The sequence below is a fragment of the Carya illinoinensis genome, chromosome 5 (assembly GCF_018687715.1).
Source record: "Carya illinoinensis cultivar Pawnee chromosome 5, C.illinoinensisPawnee_v1, whole genome shotgun sequence".
Taxonomy (NCBI): Eukaryota; Viridiplantae; Streptophyta; class Magnoliopsida; order Fagales; family Juglandaceae; genus Carya; species Carya illinoinensis.
This window is the reverse complement of record NC_056756.1, coordinates 46,711,851-46,737,790: the sequence shown is the minus strand read 5'-3', so window position 1 is coordinate 46,737,790 and position 25,940 is coordinate 46,711,851. Positions and strand designations below refer to the sequence as shown.

The 25,940-nt window shown below is 37.5% G+C and overlaps 1 protein-coding gene across 13 annotated transcripts; it reads right to left on the bottom strand.

Annotated features, from left to right (window-relative positions):
* Positions 1-278: 278 nt before the first annotated feature.
* LOC122308997 lies at positions 279-24,216 on the bottom strand. 13 transcript variants are annotated; one of them, XM_043122311.1, is made up of 26 exons: positions 23,775-24,214; positions 22,998-23,139; positions 22,734-22,860; positions 21,808-21,906; positions 21,661-21,729; positions 21,412-21,546; positions 21,272-21,340; positions 16,902-16,957; positions 16,586-16,745; positions 16,202-16,366; positions 14,692-14,776; positions 14,075-14,311; positions 13,821-13,915; positions 13,620-13,662; positions 13,333-13,490; positions 11,537-11,647; positions 10,227-10,295; positions 9,904-10,104; positions 9,489-9,563; positions 9,218-9,394; positions 9,044-9,129; positions 3,323-3,377; positions 1,400-1,525; positions 1,148-1,261; positions 692-808; positions 279-598 (listed from the first exon to the last, which is right to left on the bottom strand). In XM_043122311.1, the coding sequence occupies exons 2-26, from the start codon at positions 23,114-23,116 to the stop codon at positions 533-535; spliced, it is 2,814 nt and encodes a 937-aa protein (XP_042978245.1). In that variant the 5' UTR covers positions 23,117-23,139; positions 23,775-24,214; the 3' UTR covers positions 279-532. The 13 variants fall into 13 exon arrangements, 11 of the variants coding, with proteins under 11 accessions (XP_042978245.1, XP_042978239.1, XP_042978240.1 ...); XM_043122305.1 differs by having other exon boundaries at positions 22,998-23,107; XM_043122306.1 differs by having other exon boundaries at positions 21,811-21,906; positions 22,998-23,107.
* Positions 24,217-25,940: the final 1,724 nt, after the last annotated feature.

Genomic DNA, 25,940 nt, shown 5'->3' with positions numbered 1-25,940 from the left:
CCTCCAGTGACTTTGGGTTAATAAACTCTTGTACGTGTCCTAATTCTTGGATCTTGAAATTGTCAGCATCCCTGCCCATCTAGATTGTCACAAAATGCCTGAACAAAAATACGTCCGTCCGCCATGGATAATCTTTTATGGCACTATATCTGACTTGAGTATATGATGATATAAATGGATCAACTAATAAATACTTGAATGAATTGAAAAAATGGTACCAGTAATTTATCTCATCCCCCTCCCCCAACCAAGAAAAGGAAGCAAAGAAAAGCTCAATGTTTGCTCTACATTCTTCACTTAATTCTCATTTCCTTTAAATAGATTTAATTCCGTGAAGGGAGTAACTATACAGTAGGCTTTAAAATGCAACACCAAATGTAAAGGGATTTAAATTTGGGAAGATTCTTTGAGAACTCAATGATTCCATAAATTAATTAGCACCTATGGAAGGAGATTAAGGCTCTTTTCAAGACCGTATGGAGAAATGAACTATGATAGAATGTGTAAACTATCTTCAAAGTTAAAAACGCCATTATTGGCGCTTCCTTTGGTAAAGTGAATAACCGACAAGGGCAGACATCAGGAAGGTCCAAAGCACCTGCAAAACGATATTCAGCAGGGAATATAATCGGAAAAAAGCAATAAAATTATTTAGAGAAGTAGACAATATGAGAAAAGGTGTTGCACTTACCGTATTGATGGTGTGCCACCGTTCAAGCCTTTTAATCCTGGATTGCATGTCTTCGATAATCCCATCTATTGGAGATACCTCCCGACATGGTGAGGATTCTGAAGCAGAACTGCTACCCTGTTGGTCCACCACAGTATTTCAACCAACAATTAGAGATGTAGCAAATATGGCATCTGCACTTAACGCAAATAGGGATGAAGTGTTAGTGTGGGTTGGGGTTGGGTGGGGGCTGTGTATGTTGGGGCCCTGGGCCATTAGGGAGGAAAGAGAACTTCCACTAGTTTTGGAGATTTCTGCAGCATCTGGGGATCATAATCTGCAACGGTACAGAGTCCACAGAAAAAGCTATGCAGATAGTATTTGACATGGTCCTAAAATTTAAACCAAGAATATTATCTGTTGTTTAAATTTTGGAAGCAAATGGCAATCATCCGTATTTACTCATCGCTAAGATACCTGAGATTGAATAAATTCCACGAGTTCCTGCAGCCTTGCAGCTTGCTGAGGGTTAATTCCACTGGAACTTCTTTCGATTGCTGGTAATCTCTCCAAAATTATTTGAAGATAACTCTACAAATACAAAAAGCATCAATAAATTCTGACAGAATTATAATGCAATTTGGTTCTGGTGGTGATTTATTTACTGGCATGCAGCTTGCTACCTAAGCACACAAACATTCTATGTTGTTCAAGTGGTAGGGGCAAGACCTTCGTAGTATATGAGCCATCCAGTTCAAGCATAGAACCAGCAGCAGCTACAGCCTCTTTATTAACACCTTTAATTTGTAGGTAAGGACTAGGAGCATCTTGTAGATGATCAACCTCAATCAGGATCTATAAAAGACAACCAAGATAGACATTATCAGTTCAGAGATGATTAAAAAGGAAAAAGGAATGAAGGACGAACTTTTAACATATCAAGAGAGAACTGGGAAAAAACATCTTATAATAGTAGAAAACATCACGCTTTGCCATTATCAGCTCATCAAGAGCAGGAGGAATGAATCAGATTCAATTCAGGGAATAGACATAAGTATGTACTTGAGCAATACCTATTCTTCTTTTAATATTAGTAAATTTTTACTTGTCAAAAAAATAATAATAATAATTAGGCCACTCATAAATTCATGTAAGTATAACTTTATTTCACATTACATATTGAAGTTCCTGTATATTGGAAGAACCTTCTCTGAAAAGGAAGAGATATACACTAAATTAGAAATTCCATGCCATTCAGTACGGTCAAACAGTGAATCAGAGTAAGGAAGGTAAGTTGTTCAAGCATCAAGAATTGGTGGATCATATATTAAGTGTAGATGAAATTCTATGCCATTAAGTAGGGTCAAACAGTGAATGTAGAAGAAAAGTATTATGTTATTGAATGTTGAACACCATAGCACATTTAGGAAGATCAAGGGCTTGTTTAGGAACACAAACCATCTCATCTCAAAGCTTCTTATCATTTCTTTCTCAAACATCACTCAAACGCAAACACTTTTCAATTCCAAATATTCAACTTTTTCATCTAATCATTAACTAATCATTACAACTTACCCAAACTTCCAAACAAAACACAAAAAAACCATATAACGTTTTCAAATTCCAAAATAAAAATTATATTAAAATATTATATTCTAACAATATTTTAACTTTATAATATTTTTATTCAACTTTTTTTTCTCTCTTTGCGCAAAACCCAATAAAACATCTTAACTCAAGTCATTTCACTACTATTCACAAACTACTTATTTCACTACTATTCATTGATTTCTCTTCTCATCTCATCTCATCTCATTCCTCAAACATCTCCTAAGTGCCATCATATATCAAGTGTCTAGTAAAACTGTGTAACATTATCTGGAAGGAACCCATTGTAAACCCTTTTTATCTTGAGAATTAAGTGATCTCGTTAGTGCCACAGAAAATGAAACACACTTCCATTACTGCAAATGGCAACAATAATAGGCTGAGGTCCAGTCTTGACTTAAAAATAGAGAGCAAATCATTGCACAATTCATGAACCTTTTAAGTTTAAACCTTCAAATTGAACGCAGAAGTCTCAACTACAATAATTGTAGAACTTATTTTTTGATAATTAATAATGCAGATCATATAGTCTCAAGATCATTGCAATCAGCGAGTCTTTGGTAAGTATAAGCAATAGAAACCTACTTAAAACTGTCCTTCTGACCTCTTTCAAAGCTGAAAACACTTAAAATAAAGAGCAAGCGATATCTATGTCGTTATAGGTACTAGTCAATGCATGCACACACCACATGTAAGCAACCACAAATTTCCACACCGGGCAAGGGCAGGTACATGATGTGTGATATTTGATCACAAAGTTTCCTGTGTCACAAACCAGTAGCCATCCAGAACATTAACGGTATGAAATTGTTTTCTCTAGCTCTTTTTTATAGGTAATTAAGCTACATTAAAAAAATTTCAGAACCACAAGAAATTAAGATGTAACACATTGAAAAAGAAATTTTGGATTGAATGAAATCCCACCAGTAAAATCAGGAATGGAAAAAAAACTCGAAAGAAATTCAACCTAATTGCTTCACAAGTGAACTTCACCCCAGAAACATGCATTTCACAAAAAAGTAACTTCCTACAACTTGAACTGACCTTTCCATCTTGATAAATGAATGCAGATGCTTCTATATAAGCTACAGCTTGATACCTGACATTGAAACAGTACCAGCCATGAAAAGAGAGAGAGAGAGAGAGAGAGAGAGAGAGAGAGAGAGAGAACAACAGACAAGTACGTGAATCTATTATCTCCTTAAGGCATGGAAAAGAAGAGAGCATCTAAATGGTAATAACTAGTCAGAAAAATCATGGAATGAAATTACTTCTTTAACAAAAGATCACAGGCATGTTTTCATGATGTGCGGTAAAAAAATGACCTTCTTTTAACTCACCATAAAAGAACTGATTTCCATATCCATACAGAAGGTGGATCATAAAAACAAAATAAACCTGAGAGTTGATTTTTAACTCGTCTCGTGCCGGGGGCGAGGGGGAATCTTGTCAAACTTGTCCTAATGTAGCATGCACAGACATCCTTGAACTCCCCTTGACTAGTTTTTCAACCCTTTCTACTCGTGAACTATTACAATGCTTTAAATTATGTTCAAGCTGAATGCTCAGTACAAAGAGTTCTACCAGGTGGAGCTTTTGTCAAATACGAAGCAAGCAAAGAAGTTCAAAAACACCTACCGTAACGACACAAGAAAAACCCAAGCCACATCTATGTTTATACTCCAAAAACACGAGTCAAAGATTACAATTAGAGCTCACTAGAATCGGCATAAAGCCCAATTCTGCATAGTAACAAATCAATGTGAGACTTGACACTCATTGCACCTTAATTATACTTATTCACCTCTACCATACTTATTCCATTCACTGCAAGACTTAGTAAGCATCAGAAAGTCCCCTGTTCAAATCCCTAGCACCCGTCAACGCCCATGATGCATTGAATGCACCAGTGCCTTATAGTGCACTAAGTCAAAAAAAATAAATTGCACAGGTTGTGTTTTCTAAAGTGGGAGAACCTAGGAATTGAAAAGCTTACAGAGTTTAATTCTTTCCGTAGTGAGGTTTAAGATCTGGGCTTCACACTAATGGAATGCCAGGGAAAGTTCATAACCTGCAACTGGGTGTTAGTGTTAGTCAAACTCTGGAGGGCTACATTCATGTTACTCTCTGCCACACAAGTTGAGTATATTTAGGTGTCTAGTAGGCTTTACAAGGCATACAAGTAAGCATCTGGTACAACATACGATGGAGTGGATAGTCCTAATCCTTGTCTCCTTAACGATGCTCTTATGAGCTCTTTGTCAACAACTCTCAACAAAAGCTGGGACACCATGATGGCAGTGGCAGCTTTTAACCTCATAAATCTAAGATATTGAGAATATAATATTTACCAACATTCATCTAGCATTGTCTAGGACAATCTTATGAAACAACTTCCCCATCTAGGTACATAATCATTTCAGAGGATCATCCTCCACAATAAAGTGTACTGATGGCCACCAAACTGTACTTTCCAACATGTTCAAAGATTCAGCATCCAAGCAGGCATAATTCGATCTATCCCAAATAGGCCAAACCAAAATCCCATAAGGTGCTAGCAACTTCGCAACCCAAGAGAAGGTGATCCAATTTCCCCCCTTCTTCTTGCACATGAAAAACCAATTAATCATTATGATGCCCCGCTTCCTCATGATATCCAGGGCAATAATCTTTAATAATTTACTTATAAAAAAAAAAAAAAAAGATTAAAAAAAAATAATAATAATCTTTTTTTTATTGGTAAACAAGATTTTATTAATCGTAAGCTTAGTCATAAGCCCAAGTATACAGGACATACAAGACCACCTGAGCGTGCTAGTTCAGTGATTCAAGAAATTCATGAAACCTCATTCCATTGAAATCAATTACAACCGACCAATTAAGTATTGAAAAAACAATTTCCTAATAATAATCTTTCATAAAGCTGCAGTCCAAGTGAAGAAGTTCACTCTAGGGGGGCTTTACGCTTCAAATAAAATTTCATGGGAAATGGTCTCTAACATGGGCACACAACACATAGAAAAATGACTTTACTTCAAATATTCCTTTCCTAGGTGGCCCTCACCATATTGTAACGACCCAAGGAAAACACTAGCGACATCCATGCTATAACCTTATAAAGGCTAATCAATTCAAGATTTCCCTAGAATCACTTATAAACCCTAGTTTCACCTAATAAGTAACCAATGTGGGACTTGACACCCGTGACGACATTTATAATTAACCTACTCGACACAGGTTATTCATATTCCCAATGATACAAGCTCCCCCTCTTAAATTACTGACGCCTTCATCAAGGCCATATCCCACACTGCTTCACTATCACGACTAGTCTTACTAGGTGACTCCAATACTATATATGTAACGACCTAGAAAGCACTAGCCACATTTAGTCAAGATTGGGTTAAACTTAAATGAAAGTAGATCTTTCACATTCTATAAGAGAGCATATACTGTCAAGATGTGAACATATATTGTCACATGAAAAATGCTTGGTCTACAAAGAAATCCCATATAAATAAATTTACAAACTGATGTGATACGTCAAATTGTAAAGCTCCTTTTATTGTATAGCAAATCTGACGTCTCACATTGAGACACGTCAATTTGTAAGTTTGTTTTGATAAGAAGTCTCTTGTTACATAAGGATTCCACTATTTTTCAAAAAAGGGTACACCACACAGGATTATTTTCAAAAAAACTAGTCCTGCCATAAGGGTGGTCCGGCCACCCTATAGGTGCGGCCATAGAAGCACCCCTTGGGGTGGGCAAACACCCTTGTATTTTTTTTCAATTCAGATATTTTAGCTTGTATATTTTTGTAGAATTAATTCATTGTGGGTAAGCCCATCTTATTCATCAGAGTAAAGCAGATGTATTAGCTTTTGATGGCGGGGTGTAAAGGACCAGGTTTACACTAAGTCCTAAATGAAGACAATTCATTCCATAATTACCTCATCGCTCTATACAGGTAATCTTCACTCTCATTGCACTTGGTTGAAAAGATATTTTGCATCTCTCCTAGCTTCACAAGTGTGCTGGGCCTCTAATCCCAACCTCATACACCTAGGATATAGAGGGTGCAGCATGTACTAAGGCCCCTGTAATTAGAGATCATGTTGCTGATTTTTTTGAACATTTGCTTACAGAACAAATGGGCTGGCGGCCCAAGCTTGATGGTCTAGCTTTTGATTCTATAGACCCACAAGATTCCTCGAGGTTGGAGAGGCCCTCCGAGGAGATGGAGATTCATGATGTGGTGAGGAAAATGGCCAAAGACAAAGTACCGGGGCCAATGGATTTTCTATGGGTTTCTTCCAAACTTGTTGGGAAGTGGTGAAAGGGAACTTAATGGTGTTTCAGGAGCTATTCATGGCGGGCAAGTTTGAAAAAAGCCTCAACGCCACATTTATAGCTTTAATTCCTAAGAAGATTGGAGCATCAGATGTCAAAGATTTTCGGCCCATTAGTCTTATAAGTGGATTGTATAAGATTATCTCTAAGGTGCTTGTGAACCAGCTAGAGGAGGTCTTGGGGAAGATTATAACAAAACCCCTAAATGCATTTGTACGAGGAAGGCAAATCCTTCATTCAGTCCTCATTGCCAATGAGTGTTTAGATAGCACGAAAAATTCTAGTAAATCAGGGATCCTATGTAAGTTAGATATGGAGAATACATATGATCATGTTAATTGGGATTTCCTAATCTACTTGCTTGGGAGGTGTGGTTTTGGGGAGAGATGGTGTTCGAGGATTAGATTGTGCATTTCAACAGCGAGATTCTCTGTGTTGGTAAATGGTAGTCCAATTGGCTTTTTCAACAATTCGTGAGGTCTGAGACAAGGGGATCCACTGTCTCCACTCTTCTTTGTTATTGTTATGGAGCTATTGAGCAGAATTACTTCGGCATTGGTTTGCAGATGACACGCTTATATTCTATGAGACTAAACAAATCCAATTGCGGGCACTGAGGGTAGTCCTACTTTGTTTTGAAGCAGCATCAGGTTTGAAAGTAAACTTCCAAAAATCTGAATTGGTGCCAATTGATAACGTTCGTAATAACAGACAACTAGCTAACACTCTAGGATGCAAAGTGGCTGCCTTACCTATAAATTACTTGGGTCTACCGTAGGGGGCTGCCTCAAGGACGGTAACAATATGGGATACAGTGATAGAGAAGATCGAGCGTAGACTGGCTGGTTGGAAGAGACTGTATATGTCGAAAGGGGGCAGGATCACCTTAATCAAAAGTACTCTCTCTAATCTACCAACAAACTTTTTATCTCTATTCCCAATTCCAGAATGTGTGGCGAGCCAGATTGAGAAACTGTTCAAGGACTTCCTTTGGAGTGGCATGGGAGATGACTTTAAATTCTAGCAAGTCAAATGGACTAAGGTTTGTTCCCCACTTCCCATAGGAGGGTTGGGTATTAGAAATCTCAAGACAATAGGGCATTACTTGGGAAATGGTTGAGGCGTTATAACATAGAACCGGATGCTCTATGGAAGTTGGTGATTGATCATAAATATGGAAGTGGGTGGGGGGGTTGGAGCAGTAGAGAGGTAAATGGGCCTCACAGAGTATGGATGTGGAAGCATATTAGTCAGGGATGGGAGGTGTTTCTCTCGTCACACTAGATTGGTGTTGGGAGATGGTTCTAGAATAAAATTCTGCAGCGACATCTGGTGTGGTAATAATACACTCAAAAGATTTATTTCCTTCAGTATTCAAAATGGTATGTGAGAAAGAAGCTTTAGTGGCTAATCTTATGGTGATAGCTGGGGATCAAATAAAGTGGAACATAATCTTTAGCAGGGCGGCTCAAGACCAAGAGGTTGGTAGTTTTGATGAATTCTTTCGACTTTTGTATTCTGTGAGACCAAGCATCAAAGGAAATGATAAGTTGTGGTGGGTACCAGCAAGTAAAGGCACATTCTCGGTTCGATCGTTCTACAAGTCTCTCACACAGGTGTAGAACACTCAGTTTCCATGGAAGAGGATCTGGCATAATAAGGCGCCTCCCAAAGCGACTTTCTTTGCATGGAAAGCTTCATTGGGAATAATATTGACGACAGATAATTTGCAAAGACGTGAGGTGACCATAGTAGACTGGTGCTGCATGTGCAAGAAGAGCGGTGAAACTGTAGATCATCTTCTATTGCATTGTGATATTGCTAGAGTGTTATGGGTTGAGGTGTTCAGCAAACTAGAGGTAGCGTGGGTTATGCCCGCCACAGTGGAGGTGCTTTTGGCCTGTTAGACAAATCTAGATGGCATTCCACAAACCAAAGCCGTGTGGAAGATGATCCCTATTTGCATTCTATGGAGCTTATGGCAAGAGCAAAATGATGAGACGTTCGAAGACAATTAGCGATCTTTGGAGGATCTTAGATCTTTTTTGGTTAGAACGTTATTTATATGGGCCATAGCTATAGACTTTAATGGTCTAGACCTGCATGATCTTCTTGTTTCCTTTTCTCCTTCTTAAATAGGTTTTTCTCTTGTATACAATCTTGTGTACAAGGGCTATGCCTATTATATTGATACAATTGTTTCCTTATAAAAAAAAAGGATACTACAAGAAACATCATGCGCATATTCATCCCAATTAATTGCTGCCTTACTTTTGACACACCAAGAAACTAATAACATCATCAACGACCACACATCTTTCAAAAAATGCATGAAATCTCTGTAGTGAACTGAGAATAGCCCAAATACTCAACAATTAGGGGAAATTGCATAAACTTACGCATGTGGCTTACCCAAGGTTAATAAGACCAGAAACTGTACTGATGCTGATATCAAAATCCACTTTGGGTTGAATGATGAAGTTCCCTTCTCTTATTGGCTAACAAATTCAATTCATAAGCAACAAAATGAGCATCTACAGTTTCAGGCAAAGTTATTAAAAAGGATAAAGCCATTTCACCACAAACCTCCCGAATCAGCAATGCAAATCTGCCCTCACATATTCTGACGCGTATGCAGTCACTCTCTGTCAACTGCCCATTAGTGGGAATTCCAGGAAGCCTCAAATATATGTCAATAAAATTCTGGACAGAACTGCAAAACTTCTCTGGATCAAGAATTTTCAAAATATCTTGATAAGGAACCTGTTTTTGTTTGGGAATATAGAAGTCTGTCAGGGAATATATATTGCAAGAGGTCAAGCTACCCTGAACAACACTACACAAAAGATATGCTTACTTGCTTATTACTCTTCAACACAAACAACGAGCTCTCGGGGGAAAGGACAGGATCAAAGTCATTTCGAATTTTGACCTGCAACATGATGTAGCACCAAAAATGTTAGCTCTTACAAGTAACAACTTAGTATAAAATAATGACTAACTTGATGCAGTAACATCTAGCTCGAAAAATATTTTCCCAAAAGAAACAAAAAAAGAAGTTTTTGAGAGAAGATACAACCATTCTGAACGACAATTTCTCAAGGTAAGATACTGCCTCCACAGCAGGTATTGTCCTTATGAATATCTTATAAGATACGATATAAGTAGTGTATTTTATTGTAAAGAAGCTTTAAATACTAAATAAGCAGACTCAAATAAATGCTAGAACAATCTAAAACCTTGGCAATCATTGAACTACTCGCTATACTTACAAATGATACAAGAAGGAAACAAACACACACATTCCATATGGTTCCAAGTCTACTAACATGTGCATGAACGAGATGTGGTTCAATGTACTGCTGGAACATTGGAAACACTGCCATCATGATCTCATTTTGGGACATAAAACACCCAACTCTACTTTTATCCCTTTGAACTCGAGAAATCAAATGTGAATGAACACCGCCAACCTGTTTTTCCAGATATAGGAGTTAGCTGATTTTCTCATCAAATGACTTTAGAACATAAAGAAATAGATTAAGATGACATGAAAAATTAAAGCTCCAAAGATTGAATAGGAAGTCATCCTTACAACAGCAATCCACAGGTCGAGTGATTTTCGAATATCAGGATGCAAAGCATAAACCCCTTCAAAAATGATCTGTTCAAATACAACAATAAGGTTAAAACAAACAACCATGCATTTGGAAAATAATCTAAAAATAAAGCTTAGAATAATATATCTAGTGACTTATGATAAGCGATCAAAACTTGGAATCGTAACCGACTAAAATTAATGGTATTGTGCAGAACCATAAAAATTACCATAGAAAGTATTAATACTTATGATGCAGTAAAAAGAAAGAGAGATTTTTTTTTTTTTTTTACAAGTAGTAAAAAGAAAGAGAGATAAAGAGTATAAATGATAAAAGAAAACTAGGAGTCTCACAGAAAAGTGAAGAGTTAAAACTCCTATGTCTAAACTTCATGTGAGAGAGAAATATACTTTTTAGCATTGCTTTCAACATTTATATCACATAAAATAGATTTATACATAATATAAAAAATCATGTTTATGGTCATAATGATCATCTTCTCTCTTCTTCATTACATAATTAATTATTTTTAAACATAATACAAAAATGAGGCCTTTTGTTATATCGGAGGCCTTAGGCAACCGCCTACCAATACTGACAACTGAAAAGTACAAAGCCAACCACCTTTCTTAGGGACATGGCATGCCTTCCTCACGTCTTAAGAAAGATTCTTCCTATATGCTTATGCATAAGCATAAAATTTGGTAGCAACTAGAAACCAAACTTCACAAATCCTTAGGAGGTATCTGATAGGACCATTAGTGAACAATATTTTGCAGATTAAAATTTAAAACGACCTTTCGGAGGGCCATTTGGTACTTTGAATCTAGAAGGTGCACCAATGTCCCCAAAATATCCCAGTTACTTCTACATTCTATCGATTTCCCCTGGCCACCTTTCCTTTCTACCTTCCTTCTTCCTTCCTCAGTTATCTACGTTTCTCTTTATGATCAAGAACCAGCAAAGACCTAGGTGCTCCTCCAGCCTCAGTTCTCCCCTCCTCGTCTTAATGTTGAAAACCATGGAATAGAAACTTGCACCCTTCCTTTGGTTTCTTCTATCTTATCATCTCCATAGCTAAGAGAGGGAGCCTTAGGCTCCTCATGAACTGATTCCCATTATAAAATATTAAACATATGTGTATAGATGCCAACTCAAGGAATGAACTGCCAACTATCAGCCTCTCTCTTACAATATTACATGTTAAATGAAACATAAATCCAGAGAAGTAATTTTTTTTTTTTATGAGTAATAAATCCAGAGAAGTAATTGATATGAGGAATCCAAAACAGGTTTGATTAGATACCACTCCACAATCTTCAGAAACTTCAAGTTCTTTGAAGCCACTCCGAGCACCAGTCTCCAAGTCAAATGTGGGCACTTTTGTTCTTCGACCATTTCTTATATCACCAATATTCTGCGCCAGTGAATCATAAGAATAAGGATGCTAATACAAGGAATAAAGAAGCGAATAGGCATAAATGGTTGATATTTCAACTTGCAGAAGTCAAGGATTTATCAAATAAATCTTCAATGATTTAGAAAACTACAGAACAAATTATTTATTGCTACCAAATTTTTTTAATAAAAAAAAAAAAGAAATAAATGAAAATACAGTGTGAATATGGGATAATAAAATGGAGTAAAAAAAACACATGTAACATCAGATACAACGTTAGGACCACAACATCATAGACTGATACTGACCAAATAGCGAAAAAGAAAAAAAAAATAAAGAAGTTATATAGCTTCTTGAAAGCTGTTGTTGTAACTTTCAGAAAGCTGCTATAAGAGGTTGTTGTTCAGGAAGCTACTAGAAAACTGCTTCTACAGTCAAGTGGTTGGTGTTGGAAAAGGCAAACTTTTAATAATATAGCCTTTATTAAAGAGCCAAAAGATACTATCCAAGTACATGAGAAGTATACATCAGATACACCTAAATATAGAAAGTAAAGATCAAAAAGCTTAATCTTGCAACCTTGAGAGGTAGCTCAATTGGTCAGGCCTTGGGTTTGCTCTTCAATGGTCACTAGATCGAGTCCCCTTAGGGCCACTGGAGATTTACCTGGCCGTTAACTTTAGGACCCTGTGGGATTAGTCGAGGTGCGCACAAGCTGGCCCGGACACCCAAGGATATTAAAAAATAAAGTTTAATCTTGCGATAGGAGAAAATGGAAGATCTGAGGTTTATATCTGGTCATTATCCTGATCTTTTGTGTGGACTAAGGGCAATTCAGGATTCCAAGAAATTCATTAATATGAGAAGCTATGGCAACTTTGAGAAGCAAGCCTTAAACCACTTATCCAAAGCTACAACAAAACCCCAGGCCAGTTCATAAAAGTGGCAAAAAGCCAGTGACCAAAAAAGGTGCGATAGCTTCCCTTTTCAAAGCATAAGCACCGATTGTGAATCCACAAGAAGCCCCACCAATGTGCCCGTGGTCTTCCACCTAAGGATAGTCTCCTAAGCAAAAGCCCCAAATAAATTCAACCTCATTGTAGTGGATTGGTGTTGTATGTATATGAAAAGTGGGGAGTCCATCAATCATCTTCTTATGCATTGTGAAGTAGCAAGAGAGTCATGGAGTTTGCTCTACAAGTAGTTTGGTGTTGATTGGGTTATGCCTAGAACAGCGAGAGAGTTGTTGGTGGGTTGGAGAGGACGGGGCCTCATAATATTTTGGAAGTTTGAAGGCTAGCTCCTTTATGTGTCGAGTGGCGTATTTGGAGAGAAACTTCGGTGGCAGAACAGAAAAAGCATATTAAACTCCCTTTACACATAGATAGCAGCACTTAATAGCGTGACTTTATCTAGCTTTCTCTGATTTTTTGAACGTTAGCACAACAGAATGAGTGAACAAAGCACAATCAATTTCAGGGGCTAGAAATAAGAAAGGCTCTTGCCCTACAATAGATTGATGATAATAAGGCCAGCCACAAATAGATAGACAGTCACACAAGTGTCACAAACTTGACTATAAAACCTGCTATCATCTAATATTTTTTAACATATTTATTTAGCCAGATCTCAGTTGGGCAAAACTGCTTCCAATCTAATTGTTTTAAGTTAAAACAGCTTGATGAATGAAACTGACGCCTTACCTTTGAAAGTAAAGATAAGTCAAGAGAGCTGAAGTCATCATACTTAAAATCCTTCACTTGTTCAGATTTATAATAGCTTTCAAGGGAAACTACTTCACAGCCAACAATGTTTGCCATTTTATGAGCCAAACTAGTCTTCCCAGACCCACTTGGACCACCTGCAACATTGACAATGGCAAAGACACAGTAAAAAAACATCTCAGAGCTGAAACAAGTTGAGCCACCTTGAAAAGTAACTTAATCAAGAGGGGAAGGGGGGGAAAAGAAAGATTAAGCCAACTCATTACCAATTCCAACTATAACTGGGAGACCTTTATTCTCCAACAAAGCCTGACAGATTTTTAAAAAACAAGTGTGAAGTTTGGATACTAGTTTTCTTATAGTAGTAAGTGTAAAGTTTGGATACAACTAAATGTAGTTATAAGCTTCTTAAACAAGAAGCAATAAGTCACCAAAAAAATTTCCCATCTGTTTATCACACTCCATACCTGGATTGCTTGAACAGAAAGAAGCAATCCTCTATCCAAGTCATATGAATCTGGCATTGGAGCGAGCTTTATGGTATCCCTGAAAGAGGCAGGATCTGTGGTTGCTTCATGAGAGAAGTCTATAACATAACATTTCTTTTTTTATTTAAGAGTAGTCTATAACAAAACATTTCATGACAGCAGATCCACGAAAGATCACTGGATAGAAACAGTAAAAAGTTCACGAATATATTCCCTATGTGAAGGAAACATACCAACAACTGAGCGATCAGAATGGGAAGGATCTAATGAGATGAAATGCCATGCTGCTACTACAGGTTCCATTTTAGATTTAGTTGGTGATCGAGTCCATGGTTGAGATAGATCCTCAATGCGAGTGGCAAGGTTTGAAGAAGTAACACGAATTGGCCTGGGAGTTACAATCACCCTTTCTTGATTACTAGTTGGAGATGTATTAAACAAAGGTGGTGGTGAATTAAGGCGAGGTACACCTGCACATGAAGTAAAATTTTGGGAAGAGTAACAAAAATCAGACCAAACAGAAAAGGAACTCAGCCACCAAGTACAGAAGATGTGATCATCTCTAAGGGCAAAGCAGATATTACAAAGAATCTGAAAAGCCAAAAAAAAAGGCTTGCGCCAGCTTCTTTAACAAGTAAATATCTTGGCACCAATAAAAGAACTGGGAGTCAATTCAGTTTCCGTGGATTTTAAGGGATGTGAGAGCGCTACATCTTGTCCAGACCAATAAAAAGGAGTGAAGCAAAAAGGGAGGAAATCCAACATGGACCAAAAGGAGTAGAAAGGGGGGAATAGAAGATATGAAACATCAAGACAAAAATAGGAAAAAAAATAAAGCCCAGCTCCCAACCTTTTCTATCAAGAATCAATTCCAAATATGATTTGGTGATCCAAGGTCCATTGATGGCCATTCTCAACGCTTCCTCTCCCACAGTCTATTAAAGAAACCACGACAAACTATAAATTGCAGTTGGACATAATAAAGAAGAACATCTTAGAACTCCATAAATGGCATGCAACATGCACAAATCACTGTCAAACAGAGGAATATTGTTGGAAAATTAACAAAGCACCATGCCATTCACCAAGAATGGCAAACAAGGATTTTACTGTCCGAGGACATAGAGGTAAAGATATTATAACTTGTAGTCAACTTTTCAAAGAGAAAAATGAAGACAAAACTTAGTAAATTGGAGTATATCACGTAGGTACGCAAACTTAAACTGAATCCTGATGCACATCATCAATAGGACAAGATTAAGAACACAGATCAATCGACCCTTGCATTCACCAACAGCATTTTAACCATATAAAATACATGATACCAAAAAAACCCACTGTTAAAGCTCAGATATTAACTTGAGTCCACATATTACAAGAATTAAATCGAGAAACTAAAAATGAAATTTCTTGACCTTGTTTTGCATGTTAAGAAACTCAAGGTCCTTCTCTTGGCAGATAAAAGGCAGGGGGGACAAGGTTTTCTAGGTCCTTGTGAACATACAATTGCTGTATGAACCACAGGAGTGACTGAAATTTAAGTGCATTCACTAGTGTATGATTGTATGAGCTCAAACATGAAATTCAAGGTTCCAAAGTCTGAAGGTCATTTTCACTTCCTGGATAAAAACTCAAGCAGTCACTTGTCTTTTCATTTCGCATCATCCTCCTATTAACCAAGCTCTTTTGCTCCCTATTTTCTGGTGGATACAAAATATCAAAAACAAAGTAAAAAATAAATGATTGGTCCTCCAAAGAAAATAAACAAAAAATGATGGTAAGATAGTGGATGGCCTTGCTGCCTATGATGGCACCTTCTCCTATCACTATAAAATGTTAATCAGATAAAAATTAAGTCTGTCCAGGTATAATTGCTAGCTCCATCCATTACCAGATCACTAACATAGCTCTCGGTCATTCTACCTGCAGAAGCCAAGCTATTCAAACAGGATGCAGATACCCACATCTTTTTTTTTTTTTTTTTCCTCCTTTCTAGAACAGCATTGCCGTATAAATAATAATAATAATAATAATAATAATAATAATAATAATAATAATAAATAAATAAAAGCCTACGTGTCTTACAATACTTCTCTCTTCTCCACATAACAGACTCCAAGAATTCAACAAATCTTACTATTTTGAGCAAGTAAAAACAAGGTGATAGAATAAATTTTGAGAAGGAAGAAAACTACCTAAACTATTTATGCATCACTATAGATACAAAATAAAGCATATGCATGAAATGATGATTGTATACCTAACATGAAATATTTGGGAACCCTTGACTTATGAGAGGAGGGAGGGGTGAAGGGATTTTGAAACAAATGATAAAATAAATCTATAAAGAAGTTACATACTTTCCTATCCGTGCCCCTCAGCACCATGAATGTCTCACCAAGAGTATCAATGGTTTCAAGTGACAGGGAAAGATTGCCATTATTGACTGATGTAGATGCTCTTTTATAACTGACTACCACAGTGTACCCCAAAGCCAGCAACCCACCTAAAGTCATCCGACCAACCTGTTCCAGCATTGAAGATGAGAGAAGTCATGAAAACCATCTAAAATCATTAAGCATCAGGATATAGTACATCGTCCATATAGACTCATAATAATACTTAATGCTACAGATGAAGTAGTAAGTAAAAGCTAAGCCTTAAACAGGTTTCCTTGGTTATAATAACAGCTAACCTATTTTTGTATGCCATTGTCATAGATCACAGTGGTGCAAATTCCTTACCTCAAATTCAGCTTTAGGCCTGATGATGTATATTTTGTCAACAATCCTTTGGTCACCAAGTGATAGATAATATCTAATACCAGATTGTCGCACCTTAATCCAATCATTTATCCGTGCTTCCTCACTTGCCGAAGGAGGTCTAAGGTACATCTCAATAAAACTGAAACCAGAGTAAAGTTTCTAGCACACTCAGTACCAAACATGGCTCTAGAAACAAAAAGAACAGAACTGATTCTTAGATTAATAATATGATAGGAAATGGTCAGAGCTAGAAACAAGAATCTGCTGAAATCATTAAGCATCAGGATATACTCACTTGTCTGTTTGTGGGTCATTTCCTTGAAATGCATATGCAGCATGTCCATCTGGAGACTATCATAAAACATAAAATATGTTGAAAGCATGTGGCTGATAAATATTACCTTATAATGAATTAATAATTTCATAGAGAGGAAATGGTTTATCAATAGAAGCCATGTGTTGTTTATCATTTATGCAACTAATATTATCATAAAATGGTTGGGAAGCATAAACAGACATGGACCTGGCAAAACTATAAATCAGGCACTACAAGCAAGAAATATTTCATGCACCTGGCCTTAGACCACATATATTTTTTTTTTTTTGAGAAAAGTAAGAAGTATGTTAATAAAAGAATTGGCAAGGCCTCGTTCAGTACAAAGAATGTCCTAACTATGTAGGAATAAGGGAAATAAGGAAATCATGCAAATATTGGCCATTAAAATTAACAGCAATGGCCCAAGTACAAAGAGTTCTAAAAAAGAAAGCTTTAAGTTCCTCCATCGATCTCTCTTTGTCCTCGAACGTCCGTGCATTGCGCTCCTGCCATAAGCACCACATGATACAAATCGGAATCATCTTCCATAAGGCCTTTATCTGGTTGTTACCCCTTATGTCAGTCCAGCTAGCTAGTGTTGCCACTACTGTCTCCGGCATAACCCAGCCCAAGTCTAAGCATCTAAATACCTCGTTCCACAACCCTCTAGCTACCTCGCAGTGTAGTAGTAGATGCCCCACCGATTCGCCCCCGTTCCTACACATACAGCACCAATCTACAATGATCACCCTTCGTTTTCTCAGATTATCGGTTGTGAGAATCTTCCCCAGAGCAGCTGACCATACAAAGAAGGCCGCTTTGAGGGGAGCTTTGTGTTTCCACAGTCTTTTCCATGGGAACTGGGGGTGATGCGTTTGTGTCAAGGACTTATAGAACTCACGTACCGTGAACATACCTTTGTTTGAAGGTATCCACCACAATACGTCTAAGGGCTGGTTGCTTGGTTTGATTGAGTATAACAAACTTAGAAAGGCTTCAAAGCTGTCCAACTCCCAATCTTGCGTTGCCCTGCTGAAATTGATGTTCCATTGGATTTGATTCCCTACTACCACCATGACCTCAGCCACCGAGGCCTCTCTGGCACTTGCCACCCTGAACAGTGTCGGGAATAGTTCCTTAAGTGCACAATTACCGTACCATGTGTCGTGCCAGAACTTGATTCTATTCCCTTCTCCTAAACGAAGACTAGTGTGCCGAGAGAAAACCCCCCAACCTTGCCTGATATGTTTCCACAACCCCACACCGTACACCCCTCTTACTTCCTTAGTACACCATCCACCCCATGAACCTCCGTATTTACTCTCAATCACCAACTTCCAAAGTGCTTCTGGTTCTCTATGGTAACGCCATAACCACTTACCAAGTAATGCTCTATTAAACAGTCTCAAATTTCTTATGCCCAGACCACCATTTGGCAGAGGCCTACATACCTATTCCCACCTGACAAGATGAAACTTGAATTCCTCGCCCATACCTCCCCACAAAAAATCCCTTTGAAGCTTTTCAATGCGAAGTGCCGTCTGTGCTGGAATAGGGAATAAGGACAGGAAGTAAGTCGGAAGATTGGTAAAGTACTCTTGATAAGAGTAGTTCTACCCCCTTTAGATAAATACATATGCTTCCACCCTACCAATCGATACTCTATTTTCTCAATCACTATGTCCCAAATAGCAGCCGCTCTCGAAGGAGCCCCCAATGGAAGGCCTAGATAGGTCATAGGGAGTGAGGCGATCTTGCATCCCCGAGTATTAGCCAAGAGTCTTAACTACAGAACGCCTCCGATAGGCACCATCTCTGACTTGTCCAGATTCACTTTCAATCCTGAGACCACCTCGAAACAGAGAAGTAATACCTTCAGGACCCAAACCTGGCTTTGGTCCGCCTCGCAGAAAATCAAGGTGTCATCTGCAAATAATAAGTGAGAAATACTGATATTACCCTCTCCCGAGGGACCGATCGAATACCCGTTCAACCTCCCATTTGCAACCAGAACTGAAATCATTCTACTCAAGGCTTCCATTACAAAAACGAAAAGAAGTGGGGACAATGGATCGCCTTGTCTCAGGCCTCTTGTGCTACTGAAGAATCCCGTTGGGCTTCCGTTTATTAGGACTGAAAATTTCACTGTAGAGATACACCAACGGATCCAGGAACACTATCTCCCTCCAAAGCCGCACTTTCCCAGAATGTCTATGAGAAAATCCCAGTTGACATGGTCGTATGCCTTCTCCATGTCTAACTTGCAAATAATCGCTGGAAGGCCCGCTTTCATTCTACTGTCCAAACATTCGTTTGCAATGAGTACCGCATCTAAAATCTGCCTATCCTTTACGAAGGCATTTTGAGGATTTGAGATTATTTTTCCCACTGTCTCGCTAAGACGATTTGCAAGAACCTTAGATAGAATCTTGTACACCCCATTAACCAAGCTTATGGGTCTAAAATCCTTAATCTCCTCCGCCCCCACTCTTTTTGGTATCAAAGCAAGAAAATTGGCGTTTAAGCATTTCTCAAACTTTCCAAACAAGTAGAACTCCTGGAACACCTTCATTAGATCCTCCTTTAGTACCTCCCAGCATGTTTGAAAGAATCCCAAAGAGAAACCATCAAGACCTGGTGCCTTATCTGATGCCATTTTCCTAACCACTTCTAACACCTCCCCTTCCTCAAACGACCTCTCCAAACGATTTGCCTCCATCGTCCCTATGGTGTCAAAAATCAGCCCCTCTAACTTAGGCCTCCAAACCTCCTGCTCGAAAAGAAGTTGTTCAAAAAAACCAACCACATGATTGTTAATCACTTGCTCTTCCTTACGTTCTACCCCATCAATATTCAACTTCTCAATATTATTATATCTCCTGTGAGAATTAGCAATTCTATGGAAGAACTTTGTGCTACGATCACCTTCTCTCAACCATAACGCTCTCGACTTCTGTCTCCATGAGATCTCTTCCATAAGGATGAACCTCTCGAGATCTGAAACCAAAACTAACTTTTGAGCCACTTCCTCCTGGTTCAAAGGCCTAGATTCCTAAACCCTTTCAAGTTCTTGAATCTCTGTTTGCTTGGTTTTCATAAGTTCCCTGATGTTACCAAAGGATTGCATATTCCACTGTTTTAAGTCTTGCTTCAAGACCTTTAGTTTTCCAGCAAAGATGTAGCTTGGAGTACCCTGTATCTGATAGGATGACCACCATCTTCCAACCCTATCCACGAAACCTTCAGATTTCAGCCACATATTTTCGAACTTAAAATGCCGACGCCTTCTTTGAATCCCCCCGCTATCCAACATAATAGGCCAATGATCCGAGCATAAACGTGTTAATCTTTTTTGCCATACCTCCGGATAATGAATTTCCCACTCCGGGAGATTAAAAATCTGTCAAGTCTTGACCAAGTCTGATTGTTAGCCCACATACCACAACCACCCGCTAGAGGTAAGTCTACAAGGTTTAGCTCAAAGATGCATTCGGAAAAATCAGCCATAGCGGACCTCATTCTTCTGTTTCCATAACACTCACTTGGGAATCTTGTGACATTGAAATCACCACCAATGCACCAAGGGAGATCCCACCAGCTATGCACCCCTACTAACTCGTCCCACAGTAATTTTCTATCGGTGTCTGAGTTAGGACCATAGACCCCTGCAAAGGCCCACAAGAAACCATCTAGCACATTCCTAAAAGAACATGCTACTGAGAAGAGACCTATAAACTCCTCCCTTTTTTCCACCACCCTTTTGTCCCACATCACCAACACTCCTCCTGAGGCCCCATTAGCTGCCAAGTACACCCAATCTACGTATATACAGCTCCATAAACTGCGTATTGTTTTTGTAGAAATAATTTTCAGCTTCGTCTCTTGTAAACAAATAATATCCGCCTTCCACTCCCGCAGTAAGTTTCTTACTTGAAGTCGCTTACTAGCCTCATTAAGTCCGCGGACATTCCATGAAAGGATTTTTGGTTTCATTTATTGGGTAAAGCCAGCCCCTTCCCTTTTGATCTCTCCCGGCTTGAACTACCTTCAGAATTCATAGACCATGTAAGTCTCTTGAGTTCGCGCTGTTTCTTAGACCACATATATTTCCATACAAGACACAATAAAAAGAGTTTTATTGTGCTCCTTCAATGTCTTTGATTGCATTTTTTATACAATAGTGAAACCAATTAATAAGTTTCATATGGTGAAAAGTTTAAAGCAACTACCAAGTACCCCAATCATTAAAATAAAATAAAATAAAATAAAAAAGAACATAGTTGAGGACAAGTCCAATTGTACATATAGACCAAAAATACATTAACAATGCCAATGAAATATATACGGACCTCATGTCTGCATTTCAACTTGTAGATTGCCTCTCTAAATGATGAGACATAGCTGTTGTTAATTCTAATCTACAAAATAGATGGAACAAAAATAGAATTAGAAGTGAAAAATCAGAGTTGATAAAAATATGAACACCAACCTGTGCATGATGAAGGTCTGGTTCAATGTGCTTTCTAAACAATGGGAAAATACTGTCAATGAGGTAATCAAGCGAACAAGAATCCCCAATATCATATCGAACTTTAGAAAGAAGGCTGAAATGAACACCACCTACCTGATACACCAAAAATATATTCAAAACATCCAATCACCGTTTTCAGTAACAATTAATAACCCTGCAAAGCCTCTCCAGTACAAACCATAAATCCTCAAAAACAAATAATATTACCACTGCAACCCGAATATCGAGCCAAGAGCGCAGTTTTGCATGTAGAGCATAGGTCCCATCAACTATCACCTAGATAAAAATGTAAGAAATTAATCAGCAGAATAGGAAATTGAGTAAATCGTAGAAACTGCAACTACACATGCTTACCACCTCAGATGAAGCACTCTTTATTGATTTTGAACCAACACGTCTCTTTTGTTGATAATCAAAAACCGGGATCAATGTATCTTTGCCTTTTGTCAAATCCTAGAATCAACATGAATTCGGTTTCTCAATGCAAGGAGACAAGACTAACCTTACCAAAAGTCAGGTGCATTCTTCATTGCCACGACTTACAAAAGCAATAATCTATTTTCTTAGACTCAAGTTAATCACATATAGTCAAATCAGGTTTTAGCACAACAAATTGGCCCAGGTTTCTCTTGGAAGAACAATGTCTGAAATAAAACTTCTCATTTTTTCTGATTCTTGAGCACAATTGAGCCAATGAAACTCTGCTCTTTCAAAAGCTATTGAAGTAAAAAGGCAACTTGCCGATGATTTATCCAGCTAATTTTTTTTCTGATGACGAGGAGACCAAGCAAAGGCAACATGTATTTACCCTATTAAACCCCAAAAGCCATGTAACGCGTCCATAATAATTGTTTCCACCCAAGGGTTCAACCTAGACGTAGACGAAGCATACCACCAAGACCAAGGTCTTTACCACTTGAGCCAACCCCTGGAGGGTGGAGCATGGGACTTTTGTTCTTTTACTTCTTCTATTCACTAGGGTGTGTTATCTTGTATACTTCCTATGTACATGGAGCTCCTCTGCACATTTAATAAGATTGCTTTACGTATCACAAAATAGAGTGGAGGGTGTGATCATGGATTCAAGATCCACCATATGCAACTAAAACTCACTAACAAAAAAAGAAAATAAGCAACTCCAAGCTCTTAACTCACATGCTGAAAACCTTTTAAAAAACTACACAACTTGTAAAGCTTCCAAGGAGCTCTCACATGATTCAAGCCAATGTCATGTGTAAAAATAGAATCCCACGATAAAGAAATGAGAAGCACATGCAGACCTCAAGATTTCGGACTAGCGTGTCAAAATCAATGGAATCCAGATCATTCCCTTCATCAACTCCAACACGATAGTTCTCCATGGATACAACAGTACAACCAATAACAGATGCCACCTTTTCTGCTAAGCTTCGGGGACCATTAAATTTACAAAACAAATTAGAACAATAGGATGTAAAACCAACAGAAAACACCTTTACTCTATAAGATTTATGAAGAAAATTTAATAAAAATTAATAATCATGAACGGATCACGACATCCATACCTTGTTTTACCAGAACCGCTTGGACCACCAATGCCAACTGTGACAATACCTTTTTTCTCTCGCAGTTCTTGGATAGATTTTACTAATAAATAATAGCCATGATCGAATGACTGCACCATATCAAACCATCTATTAGTTAGGCCTATCAAAAAAATGATAGAGAAAACCATTAAAATGTTGACTGAACGACATCATTAAGAAATATGACTTCCCATCCCAATTCCAAAAAAAATTAGCTTGTTAATACTACTTTCCAATTTCCCGTGCCATAAAAGCTCAGAGTTATGGACGTAGGAAGTCAAAACACAAAGCAGTGCCAACAACAAGCAGCGAAGCACCCCAATACCACAACATAAACACACATGGATGGGTGCAAAAACCATTCCCACGATTAGCCATGCTCATGAAATCACAAAAGCAGATTAACAAATTCTTGAAATTACGTAATAAATGATAAACTCCAAATCCTATCTCCACCAATAGCTATAAAGCAGGCTTCTCGAAGAAAAACTATATGAAATGTGCGCACACATGAAATCGTTTCCTACGCCATACAAATGGAGATTAGAGGCAGCAGAATGGGAACATTAACACACAAGATGAATCAAGAATCAAACTTTTTCTATAAGTAAATCAAGAATCAAACTACCCACTAAGCCCCCATCAATATGCATTCAAACCCACACAAAATCTCTCTTCAAGAAACCCAATTTCAAGAAATGCTAATCCAAGAAAAGAAATCAAGAAATGGGTACGAGTGTGTGCGCGCGCGCGTACCACATGGAGAGGGAGGGATTGAAGGATGGAAGAGGAGGAGGAGGAGGCGGAAGTGGAGGGCTGTTGTTGAAAGTAGTCCCGGCCTCCTTCTTGGAAAACCCGCTGAACAACTTCATCGTCCATGTTTTTCAGGGGGCGATGGATAGGTCTCAGAAATCAGAATCAAACCCTACCCCCCAATTACCAGCGCTGCACCTTTCTTTACTCTTCTATCGCTATCTTTCTTTGTTCCCACCACCTGCTTGCTTGATTGCTTGTGAGGGGAATCTCTGAGTACATGAGAGAGGGGGATTGTCCACGTGGTTTTTGTTTGGTTGCTTTTCTTGCCTTTATTTTTTATTTTTTATATTTAATCCCTCGAAGCCTTCCTTGCCATGCCTGCCAAGCTTGAAAGAGAGGAAAGCTCCCAGACCCTTTATCGTCTCTCTCCTTCAAAATCCTTCTATCCATATTTATATACCATTCTTCGGAGAAATAGGCGAGAAGAGTGATTGACTGATTACTCAGAGATGGAGCCACGTATGCAAAATTGCTTGGCGACAGGTCATTCCTCCGTTAAAGATAATTTTACTCACAAAAGTATTTTATAAAAATTAATTTAAATTAATATGATATATCTATATCTATATTTATATATAAAGTGTCAATCGCTTATCTACAATATTTTTGTCTAACTTTTTTTTTTCTATTTTACCCTTAGTTTTATTTGGCAATTACGGTCGTCTATATTTTACTTTCCTTTTACCGATAGTCATTTCAGTCTTTGTACCTTCCCACCGACTGATTTAGTTTTCCTATTTTGTTCCAATTTTGTCCCTTAATTTTATTGTTTAGTTCGTTGTCTTTGGTGTCGTTTTGCTTCGCCGACTTGATGTTTATGTCTTTTTACGATTAAAGCTTATCATTTTGTTTGATAAATTCAATCGTACTGAAATTTAAATATTAATGTTTTTTTCATTCTGTATCTTGTGTTCTTTATTCTCTATATTCTAACTCTGAAAAAAATATGCTGGACAAAGTTATTCATGAATCTTAACAGTTGTAGGTATGTTCTTATTCCTTCTCTCAGTATTGTATGAATGAATTTGTTCCGATATATAATTAGATGATATGCATATTTATCTTCTGATTTGCTCGTATGTACTGAGAACACCAAAAAAAAAAAACCCAGTTAGCGTGAAAAAAGAAAACCCAAGTGTTCCAAAATTTTTGAAAAAAAAAAAACTAACCTTAGTAAAGATACGTTGATGGGATTGTTGATTTTCTTCCTTAGAGAAATTTTTTGTTCTATAGATATGAGAAATACAAAGGTAATATAAATCAAACGTCGAAGAACAAGAAACAAAAAAGTAGAAGAAATCAAACCCAAGAAAAAAAAATAAACTTGAATCGAAAAGAAAGAAAAGTATATGAACATAGATAGCAAAAAAAATAAAAATTGTTCTGTAGATGTGAAAAATACAAACCTAATATACATCAATCGCAAAACAAAGAAAAAAAGTGCCAGAAACGAAACACATGGATAAAAAATTTCAATCGAAAATATAAAAACCCTAGGAAGAGTCGAAGAACAAAGAAAAAAAAACGTAGAAGAAATCAGACAGAAGAAAAATATAAACTTAAATCGAAAAGAAAAAAAAAAGCATATGAACACAAATAGTAAAAAAAAAAATTGTTCTGTAGATATGAAAAATACAAACCTAATATACATGAATCGCAAAACAATAAGGAAAAAAAGTCCCAGAAATGAAATGCATGGAAAAAAAAATAGAAGAAATGCAAGGAAAAAAAACTTGGATCGAAAATAGAAAAATCCTAGGAACACAAATCGCAAAAAAAACAAATTATTCTACAAATCTTAAAAATGTAAAGATAATATACATCAAATGCCAAATACCAGGAAAAAAATAGAAGAAATAAAGAACAAGGAAAAAAAAATTTCTATAGTCTGCAAGAACAAACGCAAGATTTAAAAAAAAAAATTGTGCGATAAAGAAAATAAACAGAAGAGACAAGAAGAACAAGATGAGAGAAGAGACACAGTGTAGACGAAAAATAATAAGAACAAAAATAAAAAACCACAAAGAAAATCAAGAAAATAAAACAAAAACAAATCTGTTCAGATCTGAAAGCAAAAACAAAAAAAGAAAAAGCCGTAAACAACAA